The sequence below is a fragment of the Hipposideros armiger genome, unplaced genomic scaffold (genome assembly GCF_001890085.2).
Source record: "Hipposideros armiger isolate ML-2016 unplaced genomic scaffold, ASM189008v1 scaffold_7, whole genome shotgun sequence".
Classification (NCBI taxonomy): domain Eukaryota; kingdom Metazoa; phylum Chordata; class Mammalia; order Chiroptera; family Hipposideridae; genus Hipposideros; species Hipposideros armiger.
In genome coordinates this window covers 5,641,390-5,654,688 of record NW_017731357.1, presented here as the reverse complement: position 1 = coordinate 5,654,688, position 13,299 = coordinate 5,641,390, and the positions used below count along the sequence as shown (strand labels likewise).

The window sequence follows — 13,299 nt, the reverse complement described above, 5'->3', positions numbered from 1 at the left end:
GTGTAAATTCCCTACCCACGTGGAGGATAGTATTATATAATGGTTTATTTGGGGAAACAATTCAAAATCTATATAACAGACTGCCTCCAGTATGTCAATATAATAATTAAAACAGAAACTTGAAAACAGGTTCTGTAACAACAAAATACTTAAAAGAGAAATTATAATCTTGAGTCTTAGTGGGGATTGCAAATGCCAGAATTCATGAATTCATATTGTCAAATTATCTCCAAAAGTATCATCATAGATTTCAGTCAAATTAATGGCATTGAACTAGAATCAATTTTTGTGATATACAAAATTTAGTAGTTCCAAAACTAACCATTTATTTTGAGCACTTTTTAGCACCTTTCTCAATATGATCAAAGGATTTGAAACTTCTTGAAGAATTTGTTTTTAATATAATATAACTATTTTCTTTTAAAATTATTTTAAGTGTTTATAGCTTCAAACCAGTTAGTTACATCTTAGCTCTCTTGTTTCATTAGAGCAAGTGATAATGGTAAAGGCATACTTGCTGGATTAAACCTGGGAAATCGACCTTGTGTAATGAGATTAGTAAAATATGGTTATTATGAATCACTGGCTCAAGCTTGAAAATAATGTTCTCCTAGTGAGCTTTTAGTTCATTCAGTAAGCAGTGTTTAAATATTTATGAAGCATCTACCATGTGCCCAGCACTGTAGACATTGGGAAACAAGGCAGGAAAAGATAATATTGATTGATTAACAATGGCATTTGAAAGCATTTAATAAGTAATGGAAAGAAAACATGGTGTGGCAGAAATAATGGCTTAGCACTTCATTACCACTTGACAAAACTGAACGTAAAAACAAAAGTAACAAGGTAAAAACAAAAAAGGAGTATATCCTGTAGTGTTTCAGATTAAACAGCAAGAAACCTGTACATGGTTGAATATTTGGTCTGAAATGATTAAACTTTGCAAAATTGCTGAAGTCATGATTTCCAAACAAAACAGATTTTATGAATGTGTGTAATGCCACCCCCCCAAAAAAAAACAAAAACTTAACATTTTGATTTGGAACCTTCTATTAATTAAAATATATGGTGTACATAAGATTTTTTAAATTTACAGACTATACAGGTAATGTTTATTTATTGAGGTAAAATTCACTGAACATAGAATTCACCATTTTAACCCTTTTATATAATATACATTTTAATGGCTTTTAGTACATTCACAATGTTATGCAACCATCACCACTATCTAATTCCAGAACATTTTCATCACCCCAAAATGAAACCCCATACCCAATTAAGCAACCATTCCCTATTCCCCCCATCTACTGGAAACCACTAGTCTGCTTTTTGCCTCTATCCATAGACAAAGTATCCAGAATTTGGGCATTTCCTATAAATGAAATCATAGAATGTGTCCTTTTGTTTCTGATTTCTTTCACTTAGCATATTTCAAGTTCATCCATGTTAGAGCACAAAATCAGTGTTTTGTTCCTTTTTATGGCTAAATAATCCACTGTATGGATACACCACATTTTGTTTATCCATTCATCCATTGATTGACATTTGGGTTGTTTTCTACCTTTTGGCTATTACGAATACTGCTCTGAGCATTCGTGTGCAAGTTTTTGGGTTTTTTTAAAAACACCTGTGTTCAGTTTCCCTTGGATAGATATAGATATAGATATATATGTATGTATATGTATATATGTATATATATCTTGGAGTAGAATTACAGGCAGGTAATTTTTTGCTTTTTAAAAATTTTTTTAAAGTTTTTTTTTTAAATAGTAAAATACTCATAACAAAATTTACCATTTTAACCATTTTTAAGTACAATTTGGTGGCATTAAGTACATTCACAATGTTGTGCTACACCATCACCACTATCCATCTCTAGAACTTTTCATCATCCGAAACTGACACTTGATAACCATTAAACAACTGTCCGTTTCCCTTTTCCCCCAACCCCTAGTAGCCACTATTCCTTCTTTCTCTGATTTTGCCTATTCTAAATACCTCATATAAATGGGATCATACACTTATTTGTCCTTTTGTGTCTGGCTTTTTTCACTTAACATGTCTTCAAGGCTCATCTTTGTTGTAGCATGTGTCAGAATTTCATTCCTTTTTAAGGCTGAATAATATTCTACTATATGTATATACTACATTTTGTTCACTCGCAGGTGATGTTTTTACACAAAAGAAGCAAGGCACATCCCCCCCCCCCAATCATTTTTTTAAATGCTTATTGGGGAGAACAACAAAAAATCATTGACTACGTATTCTGTTGCAGTTCAGCAGGCACTAAAGTGAAATCCTCCATCATTGGCAAATCAGCCAAATTATAGTATGGCTGGTGAAAATTGCTTTGCCTCCCATGTGTTCTCATCATTAAAAATCAAGTTAACTCTGTACTTCCAAATTATATCATTGTTTCATAGCCACTGGATTCTAACTTCCGTTTAGAAATGCAGTTTTATAAAAGGAACTGACTTGAAGCAAATTCTTAAGTACAGCAGTCATAAACTTAGTTAACTTTAATTTTAAGTTTGTATTACTCTTAGTACCCTGAATTCACTCTGGTCATATATTTGAATTACATACATAGATAGCAAAAGCATTTGGGGTTGATAATAAGTTGGTAAGAGTACAGTCTGCTAGGCAGCTATATGACCTTGGGCAACCTATTTAACCTCTCCCATTTTCTCGCCTGTTCAAGGGTGTAATAACTGCCTACTGTCTAGCATTAGATTACGTGGTGACTACATCAAAGACATTTATTGAGCAGCACGTACTAGGCACTCAATATGTGTTAACTATTTTATTTTATATCTGATTTTCTTTCAGAATTCATAATGCCCTTAAAGGAATCCCAGATGATCGAGATGGACTATTTGACACAATCCAGCGCTCTAAGAATCACTATCAAAAAAGAGCATACCAATGTATAAAATGTATGGTAGCTCTCTTTAGCAATTGTCCTGTTGCTTACCAGATTCTGCAGGTAAGGGTTTTTTCTTATAATTCTGTAGAAATTTGAATCAAAATGAAAAATTCTGTTTTAAAAGAATAGAGAATTTGGAGTTGTCATTTTAAGTAAACTTAGAAAAGTATTCTGAAACCTTTTGCATGTATTTTCTTTTGAAGGGTAATGGAGATCTTAAAAGAAAGTGGACCTGGGCGGTGGAATGGCTTGGAGATGAACTTGAAAGACGACCATACACTGGCAATCCTCAATACACTTACAACAATTGGTCTCCTCCGGTGCAAAGCAATGAAACATCAAATGGTTATTTCTTGGAGAGATCACACAGTGCTAGGATGACACTTGCAAAAGCTTGTGAACTCTGTCCAGAGGAGGTAAAAAATAACACCAGTGTGCAGCAGATAGAAATGGAAGAAAGCAAAGTAATTCTTTACTTTATAGGCCAGTGTTTATGTATTAATAATGATAATGTAAAAAAAAAAAAGTATGTTGATGCTTCATTTGCTTTAATTTTTACCACATGTGGCCTTACATTAATGAGGGCGCCGCCTTTTAGAGAAATTTCTGTGAAATTGCCTGAAATGTAATATTTCTAAGAGAACCCAAATTAGGATTTTTTAAAGTAGCTTTAATTTGTTTATCTACAGTAAAAGAAAAGTTGTTAGTGGGTCAGTTCTGTAGATTTTTAAAAATTTATTTCAAATAAAAATAAACTTGAATTTGCCTACATAATTCTTTATCTTTAAATATTTAACATTAGGAGCCAGATGACCAAGATGCCCCAGATGAGCATGAGTCACCTCCACCTGAAGATGCCCCATTATATCCCCATTCACCTGGATCTCAGTATCAGCAGGTAAATAGGGGTCAGTTTGTGTTTTTATCCCCCTAGAACCAGTTTTTATGCTTTATTTAAAGGATGGCTAAATTTGTTGTTGTGACTTCAATAGAGGGATTATCTAGACTTGCTTTGGGGTCATGATCAAAAGAGGAATGATTGGAGTGGGGTCATGATGTGATGTGTTTGATCTTGCCCCTGTGGTGTTTTCCTGGTCATATAGGTGCCCCTCTTGCACTAGTAATGAAAGTTAGTAAAACTGTGGTAATTCATGTCAACATAAAATGATAGTCAATATTTAGTACAAAGGATTATGATAATATTTTCTGTTAGTCTAAATCTGCAAATGGATTCTGAAGACATTAAGATACAGCAAGGAAGAATTTCTTGGCTACTTAGCCTAGCCAAGACTTCAATGACAGTAAAAATTGTTGAAAAAAATTCAGGATTTGACAGTTCCATAAAATTTCCTGTAAAATCAATAACGTAATAAAATTAAGATGAAGACACTTTCTAAATGAGAGCTTGTCTTTCTGAAACCCAGATGTGACTAACTCAGATCTTTGGAGGCACTGCTGGGCCCCAACCCAGAGCTGCTGATTCAGTAGGTCTGGGTGTGGGATCAGAAAAAATATACATTTTCAGCAAGTTCCCAAGTGATTGCTGCTGCTAGTCTGGAAACCATACTTTCAGAACTATTATGTAAGGCATTCTTTCGTATATTTCAGGGTAAAAATAGAAGCACGTTGAATAGTTAGAAAATGTATATTTATTTTTATTTTCATAACACAAATTATAGAAAGTAAACCCTAAACTCTTATTGGCTTGGCTAGTGTGTGTGTGTGGGGGGGGTGTACAGAAAAGTGAGGGTTCGGGGGGCGTAAAAAGTTAAGGAACCAAATCCTAAGGAAAGAAGTTACATTCCTCAGCCCATATGTTAATCATGCCTTGTTAATCCACTAGCTTCTTCCACATTGTTTTGTTTTCATTAACTTCATTCTATGTTCAGGGTTATTGCTCAGGCAGCTCTCATATGATCAATCAGATTTAGCTTATGGAAGTTTCATGGTGCTTGGAAGAGTCAGAATAGATGTGTTCCAGCTCACAAATCATTTTTTGTGAATATTTTTTACCACAGACAATAACAGTCTGTTGTCCCTTATTTGTCAGGTGTGGATCTAAATAATTTGGGGCACTAAAAATCACTTCGGCCAAAGATTTATATAAACTCACACTGCTCTTACTCGGCTTTGGGATTTGCATTTAGACTAGCTTTTCATTCAAACCAGTTATCTTTTTTCACATTAAGCCAAGCATTTTTATTTTTTGTAAGTCTCAGGAATAAAAGAAGTGTTTACATTTCCATAAACTTCAGCCCATGATTATAAAGTTTGAGATTAATACATGAAAAGCCTTAACGTGCACGTCTCTTCTCCCCTCCCAGAATAACCATGTGCATGGACAGCCGTATACAGGCCCAGCAGCACATCACATGAACAACCCTCAGAGAACTGGCCAACGAGCACAAGAAAATTATGAAGGCAGTGAAGAAATATCCCCACCTCAGACTAAGGATCAGTGAAATAAATGCACATAACGAACTGGTTCCATCAAGACTGTGCACCCAGGCCTTACAGTCCAACCTTTTTCTGTGTCTGGCTAATATTTAAAACTAGAAAAACTATTCCTAATCAACATGGAGTGGAGAGTTTTATTCACTGTCTTATCTGCAGAAATTTGCTGTCAATATATAACCCGCCTGCAGTGGAAAGTGTATAGTGTTTTGTAATAAATGGCCTGATGCTAATGTGTAAATGGCAAAGGTGTATATAGTATATTAATGTTTGACTGTTAATTCTGAAGCAAGAAACTTTTTTCTTGATGAGACTCACAGATCTTCAAAAACTACAAAAGTTAATTTTCTTGTTAAACCCATTGCATTCTGCAGCCAGTGTTGCCTGCCTCTTGGCAGTTGGATTCAACTTCTTTACAAAAACAAAAAATAAACCAACAGCAACAAAACAGAGCCCATCCATGTCAACCATACCAATAGTTTCATGTTAATTCTTTGCCACTGGAGTCAGTTTTATTATGAGCAATGTAAGGCTGGTAACCTTTAAATTATTTGGTTGATGTGGAAAATTGGTGATGTAACATTGTTTCTAGATCTTTTTCATTGCCTTTTTATTCTGATGTTAGGTTAATCATTTTGAAGCTATAGTTATGCTGTAACATTTAGCATGGCTTCACACCAGGTTAGTGTAGCCAATGAGGAAAAAAAATTACATAATGACAGCAGTTGTCCCAGTGTGACAGCTGTATTGCTCAGAGCTTTTTCCTTCTTACACCTAGAATATAAAATAGAAAACAAGGGGAGAAATGTGACAACAGGCGGTTTTCAGTTAGTTACACATATGTTGCTTACATCTAATGTTGGACAGTTCAATCTCTGGGTGGGATAAAGAAACTTAAGTATCAATAATGGGAATTTTAAAAGATTTAAAACAAATATGCAAACATTTGCTATGCCAGGATATTTGAAGCATAATAGAAGACTGTATTTGGTGTGCTTGTTTTGTTTCTTTGGTAGAGCTTATTAGGTGAATCTTCTAAAACTTTCCTTCTGCTGTCAAAGTGGAAGTCCTCAAGAATCCCACGGGACTTGGTGTACCACTGCACCAAGATGTCTGACTGAGTTTCTGCTCGGTCACAATTTTACTTGAAAGCAAGAATTGTCCTAGTTCCTTTTCCATTATTCCAAAAATTTTAACATTCGAAGCAGGGTCTAATTAAAAAGGAAACTACTGGTTAGTTAATATAATTGAGGTATGTATTTCAGAATAAACATTTAATTAACGATAAAGAACTCATCAGTTAATACTGTATAACAGAATTGGTAACTTGAATGTGTGTGATTTTTTTTTTTGAACCTGTCTAAAAACCAAATACTCCTGCAAACAAATACAGCCCACCCTATTCTATTTAAATATTTTGCTGTTTTATTTTATAGAAATTATTTTGCTGAATTCACAAATAGAATTTGATTTAAGAAGAACTTTTTGTCCTGTGGTGTGTTTTTTGGTTTTTTGGTCACTTTTTTGTCCTTTTTTTCCTGAAGGACTGCATATTAAAAATTAATTCTGTGCATAACATGCCTAGGCATGACACTGAATTCAGGAGTTCAGTCACATTGATTATTGAGTTTTTGTGCACAGAAAGATTTGACCTTCGGCCCTTTACTAAAGATTTAGAGAAAACAGGATGTTGACACTGTAAAAGTTTCCTAACATAATCAATCTTGTACTTTTTGTATGTTTTTTATATACATGTATATTTAATGAGCACAAGCTTGGTTGTATTTTTTACAATTCAGTTATTAGGAAAATGTTTTGTCAAAAAGGTTACAGTTGGAACTGAACAAAGCAGAAACAAAATTAAGAATTGCATTATTTTGTGATTAAAGGGGGCAGGTATTTAAGATAAAGCTCTGGGTATCTTATTCGCAGTACTCTATAGTCAATCTATGCTTCTAGGTTTTCTGTAATAGGAAATTTTGACACCAGATAGATCCTGTTTTTTTACCTTAAGTATATTACATCTGAATTTGTTAAGTTTGACTTAAAGTTGTACACACTGTTTGCAATTCCAATTGGTAATTTTAAAAGTTCCTCAATTCCAAGCGTCCTTAACAAGGAGCAAAATAGGTTAATTTTATTTGGACAAGTTGCTATCATTAAATACACCATCTCACCATCTGAGAGGTGATTTTTGCATTTCCTACTCCTTAACAAAAGTGTGTAATGTACTTAATTTAGAAACTTCAATGACTTGATTTTTTTAAAAGGCTGTGAATTTTTCTCCTTGGAGGGAGATCCCACCTTGGTTACTTAAAGTCCCCTTGTGCCAGGTGAGGGCTTGTGAATCATTTTTCCCTCCATTTGCAGAAGAGCTGTCTGTGTTGTGACCAGGATCAAGGGAAAGTGATCGGAGAGTTATTTTTTTGTTTGTTTGTGCAAATTATTTTCTATATTTAACTCTTAAGCAAGCATTAATGTATAACCAGAAATTTTAAGATGCATGTTATTGTAAGAACAGCATAGTGGTGATTTTGAGGTCTTTTTCTGAACATAAATGGCACATTTTAAACTTCAAGTCTTCAAAGTGCCTAAAGATTATTTAATTATCCCTCAACTGATTTCTTGAGCCATATATATATTTCCTACTTTAAATGTTTGTTGCGGAATCGCTAGCCTTCCTTTCAAAGAAGTACCCCCAGAATTAATGGCATGATTATAGAACACAGTAGAATCTGTTAACATAAAGACTGAAGAAGATATTTTCATTGTTAATCTTTGTGAACAAGGGCTCTGCCCTGTTGGATCTAAGTATTTCCATGCACAACTTGGTAAAAACCATATTGCTGCTGTTTCTAAGCCCTCCCCTCACCAACCAAATTATCATGTTCAGCATTGTAGAGGCAGAAATAAGAAAATAGTCATATTTGGGGATTTTGTCTTGTTTTTTCTCTCAATGATAATTTCCCACCTTGTGTCTTTTAGTTATTATGTATGCAAATTTAGAATTATTAAAATGTTTTATTTTTTTCATGATTAACTTTTATTAGTGAATGATAACTTAAGTATTTCGTCCTTGTAGTGGTTAAAAAGATGAGGAGCCTTTTTTATTTAAAATCTGTTTGTAAACGAAAGCAACAGTCTGAATATTCAGATTACTACTACAAAATAGTTCCTTTCAGTTTTAGGGGATTTTTTTAGTATTTTCCAGCTTATGTTACCCCCATGAACTTTGCTTAATATTGTGGTTAATTTGGATATATCCTGCCTTATTTAGAATTATAACTGCATAAGAAAATTGCCTTTTCATTATAAGTGCCCAATTTTGGTCTTAAGTTTGAAGGTACTACAACTTCCCAGCAAGTAGAACACTCCCCTCCTCCCCATTTTTTGTTAACTAGAAAAACCATTCAGTACTGGTTTCATAGTAGGGCTCAACCAAAATTGGTCCTGCACCTATGTGAATGTTGTGTTTGAAAATAAGGTTTTGGGTGTGATAATTCACTACAAAAGTGCTAAATGTATTAAGAACTTGCTGCCGATTGTATTAATGAGTATTTTACGTTTGCAGAAATGTAGCACTTTTCCTCCAAATTTATAGTATAAGAAAAAGGGGGAAAGTACACACCATGTTTTAAACTTGCAAATGAGTGAGATTTTTTTACTTTGAAATCCAGATTCCCAAAAGGAAATTTCACCACCCAGATCACACACTTCTCAGCCTTTTACAAGCCAAGACTGAAGATTGTCCACAGTTCCTAAGATTTAGCACATATACAAAAATAAAACTTTATAAATTAAATTTCGGTTTTCCCTTTTATTTATTAAAGTAAGAATTATAAATGGAAGGTAAATTATAGGTGTAATAGGTTTGAAAAAAAAAAAGGGAAATGTTGACAAGTAGAGGGCTTCGGCCCGAATTTTGTATCTTCGAAGTATATTCACATCTAAGCAGTTCAAAAATTGAGTTGTGATCTAATTGCTGACCTAACTGTTCATTCTAAAATCAACATTCGGCGAACTGGTATTTTAAAGTTCATTTAAATCAGACATAAATCACATGTTTTGAAGGGAATTACAAAAGTGAAAATTCAGTTAATTTAGCAAATTCCATATGCTCTGCTTTTTAGTTATCTGAAAAGTAATTCTTTCTTGCCATATTCCAAAGAAATGTGACTTCCACAAAAACCCGTTGGTGCTTCCCTAAAATTGGGTTACTACAGGGACCACTGCCAAAGAAAGACATCCCAGATTTTTATCAGATTTTACATAGTTTTTAAAAGTTGAATCAGAAGACAAGCTAGTGTTCTTCACTGGGAAAACTGCAGTTGGGTTAAACGATTTGAATCTGAATTTTAAGTTTTTTTAGCTACCTGAATATACCTAACTGAATTCACATAGCCACCAATATCTTGAACAGTGATCTGATCATTTACAGGTAGGTAAATGGACAGTTAAATTTTTATGTCTGTATACCTTGAAGTTTTAAGTTGGCTACATGAAAGATTTGGATAACATTTTCTTTATGGATGTCAAGTCTCAAGGGAAATGTTCTTAAACCACATTTAAGAAACTTTCGTCACAAAACAAATTTCAGACCCATGTAAAAATCAGTTGATTATTTTAAAGGCATTCCACCTAAATGTGCAAAACTCAGAGTAAAGTGGGAATGCTTTTAGCTGTCATTTGAAAAGGTCATCTTGTGCTCCATCAACATTAGAATACACTTCATTTCATCAAATCAAAGGTGCTGTCTATATTACAAGGTGCACCAGTAAGCAAAATCACTGAGTTTCGGGTATATTAAAATGTGTGGAGGGGCCGGCCGAGTGGCGCATTGGTTAAGAACTGGCTTGGGACGCCAGAGGGCCCCGGTTCGGATCCCACATATGAGGGCCAGTGTCACTGCCCTCTACAGCTAAGATGCTGAACAACAGCTCAACCTGGAGCTGGGCTGTCGTGAGGCGATGGCGTAGGCTGCAGCCCCTGCTGCAGTGGGTTGCAATGGGCTACCGTGTGTAGCCAGCAGCCGCAGTGAGCGGCCGTCCAGAAGCCGGCGACTGATCTGCCTCGCCCGAGAAGAGCGCAATGATGGTGCCAACTTGGGCCAGTGAAGCAACGTCCTCCACAACTAGACTGAAGAACAAAAGGACAGCAACTTGTCTGTTCCCCTTCTGCCAATTCCTCAGCACTGTTCCCATCCCCCAATTCCCCAATAAAAATCTTTTTAAAAAAAATGTGGGGAATCCCATTTGGTAGTAATCCATGTTATGGCAAATACTTTTTGTTATATTTTGAACTTTTTCATTGTGGGCTTTTCTCACATCACTTATTTTTTCATTAACCTAGTGGAATTAGCAACAAAGCTGGCCAATTTACAATTTTATAAAGAAGAAACTTGATGGAACTGAACCTTTGAGGAGTCATCAAACTATTAATGGAATGTCCTATATACACAGTCCTGAGATAGTTGTGTCGTGGCCTCCAGTTTTTACATTATAGTTAGGACACCAAGCCGACTTTCTGCCCCAGCCTCAGTTTTTGCCTGTCATACGTTAAGAGCAGAGCAAACTGGCTTCCTTGCCCTTTCTACCACTACCCAACCTTCCAAAGGTAGCCTAGTGGGGGTCACCTTGCAAGATAATAGGAGTTGTAATCATTTTATATTTGTTTTCAATTGTATAGATGTAGAAGTATTCAAAATTGAAGCTTTGGACACTGGAAAGAGTTTTTTCATGAGTCCTTTGGAGGAAATTCACTTGCATGAGGATTAGAAATGTATTCTTACAGTGTTGCTGTAAATCACCTGCCGCTGCTTTTGTCAACTTATCTAATTCTTCCCCACCCATTAAAACACTGGGTACAGGGCCAGCCGAGTGGCACGTTGGTTGGGAGTTGGCTTGGGAAGCTGGCTCTGAGCAGCAGGGCCCCGGTTCGGGTCCCACTATGCAGCTGCGCCCTCTACAGCTAAGATGGTGAACCACAGCTCGACCTCGAGCAGGGCTTCTGTGAGTCACCGGCGACACCGTAGGCTGCAGTGGGGTTGGGGGGCAGCGGGCATGAGCTTCCGTGAGCTGCTGTGAGCCGCTGTGAGCGGCCGGCGAGCGACTGCCTCAGCCGGGAAGAGTGCAATGATAATACCAACATGGGCCAGTGAATCGACGTCTTCCACAACTAGACTGAAGAACAAAAGGACAGCAACTTGTGTTTTCCTTCCCCGATTCCCCAACGCTGTTCCCCTCCCCCAGTTCCCCAATAAAATCTTAAAAACAAAAACAAAAAAACACTGGGTACACCTTGAATTCAGAAGTAAAGATAATTTTTGGTGTTAAATCTGGTGTTTTACGTGGGACCAGAGAAAAGGAATCATTTGCATCATGATGGTTCAGAATTTTCTTCCCTTTGGACCTGCCTAAATACTGCCTGACCTGTGGCTGTGAGCAAGAGGAAGCATTTGCAGGGTGCGGAGGGAATAAGTCAACACTTGGGGCTCAGTGTGTGTTGAGGAAAAGCCCTTGGTTATCCATTTTCCTAAGGTCTCTACGTTTAGGGTGTGTTTCTGACATATTGGGTTATCTGAAAAGTCATGACACATTTTTGCAATGAAAAACAAAAAATACGTCATGACTTTTCTGACAACCCAATAGTTCTTGATGTAAATTTGTGTGTTCCGTTGGGTGAATAGGGAAACAACTTTTTCAGGCTGTGTTTAAAATCAGATCTAGATGGTGACTGCTTAAATTGGGTGAGTACCTTCCCTTACGGAGAATATTAACCAGTAGTACTAGTATTATCATTAGTTCTTTCAGCCATCTACTTTCAAAATGTCTTCTTAAGCATTTAGTATAAATCCTTTCTTAGCAAAACTGGCCTTAAAACAGATTCTCAAAAGGCTGTGTTTAACCTATCTTTTTTAGGAAGTCTGACAAAGACTAAGACCATGAATGTAGGTACTAAAAAGATTTAATAGCTAAAGCTACCAAATCAGTTTTAAATACTAAGCTCTTAGGTTGTAGTTAGCCTTTTCTATTGCCCCAAGTTTGGGATTTCTTTTAATAAAAAGCAAAAAACAAAAATTCAGATTTGCAGTAAAATATGAAGATTTGCCGTTGTAATAGCCACTGAAGCTTGGTTTGGTAATTGTCTCTAGTAACCTAAGGGCTAGATAAACTGGATATCGGGTTATAGTTTAGCACTTACCCGGCATTAGACACTTGAAATAGGCTTCTTACACTGAAGTTAGCAGATATAGTCCATTCTTATAGGGAATACAATCCAATTACTGTTTTGGAAGGAGTGCAACCTAGAGAAGAACGTAGTGTTGGAAAAACCTTATTACGTGTGAAAAAGTAGAAATGGCTACAGGATATCCCTCTCATTGTGTTTTTGTCTCTAGAAAGGTACAGTGCCAAGTAACCAAGAGCAACACTTAATATTTTCAGATGCTATGAGCAGTAATTATCAATATGCAATTTACATTGAGGCTTTTCATTGCCGTTCCACTATGCCAACATGTGATGAGCAATAGTCATTACAAAATCAGTTTGAGGCTTAAAAGAGTAGTCATTTATTTATATCACAGAAAAGCTGGTTTACCTCTGGAATATTAACATTTAAATGCTTTCTTTAAAGTCAAGAATGAACTGAAGAAAAAAGGGGGCCGGCCGAGTGGCGCGATGGTTAAGAACTGGCTTGGGACCCCAGAGGGCCCCGATTCGGATCCCACATATGAGGGTCAGTGACACTGCCCTCCACAGCTAAGATGCTGAACAACAGCTCAACCTGGAGCTGGGATGCCATGAGTCGCCGGCGATGGCGTAGGCTGCAGCCCCTGCGGCAGTGGATTTCCATGGGCTACCGTATGTAGCCAGCAGCCAGCGTGAGCGGCCAGCAGCCGCAGTGAGCGGCCGTCCAGAAGC

The 13,299-nt window shown here is 36.4% G+C and overlaps 1 protein-coding gene across 1 annotated transcript in view; it reads left to right on the top strand.

Annotated features, from left to right (window-relative positions):
* USP9X (ubiquitin specific peptidase 9 X-linked) overlaps positions 1 to 8,409 on the top strand; it is a 130,475-nt gene extending 122,066 nt beyond the window's left edge. The window contains exons 41-44 of the mRNA XM_019648934.1: positions 2,830 to 2,986; positions 3,130 to 3,342; positions 3,729 to 3,824; positions 5,251 to 8,409. Coding sequence (XP_019504479.1) covers positions 2,830 to 2,986; positions 3,130 to 3,342; positions 3,729 to 3,824; positions 5,251 to 5,388 — 604 coding nt within the window. The 3' untranslated portion in view covers positions 5,389 to 8,409. The remainder of the gene's footprint in view (positions 1 to 2,829; positions 2,987 to 3,129; positions 3,343 to 3,728; positions 3,825 to 5,250) is intronic.
* Positions 8,410 to 13,299: the final 4,890 nt, after the last annotated feature.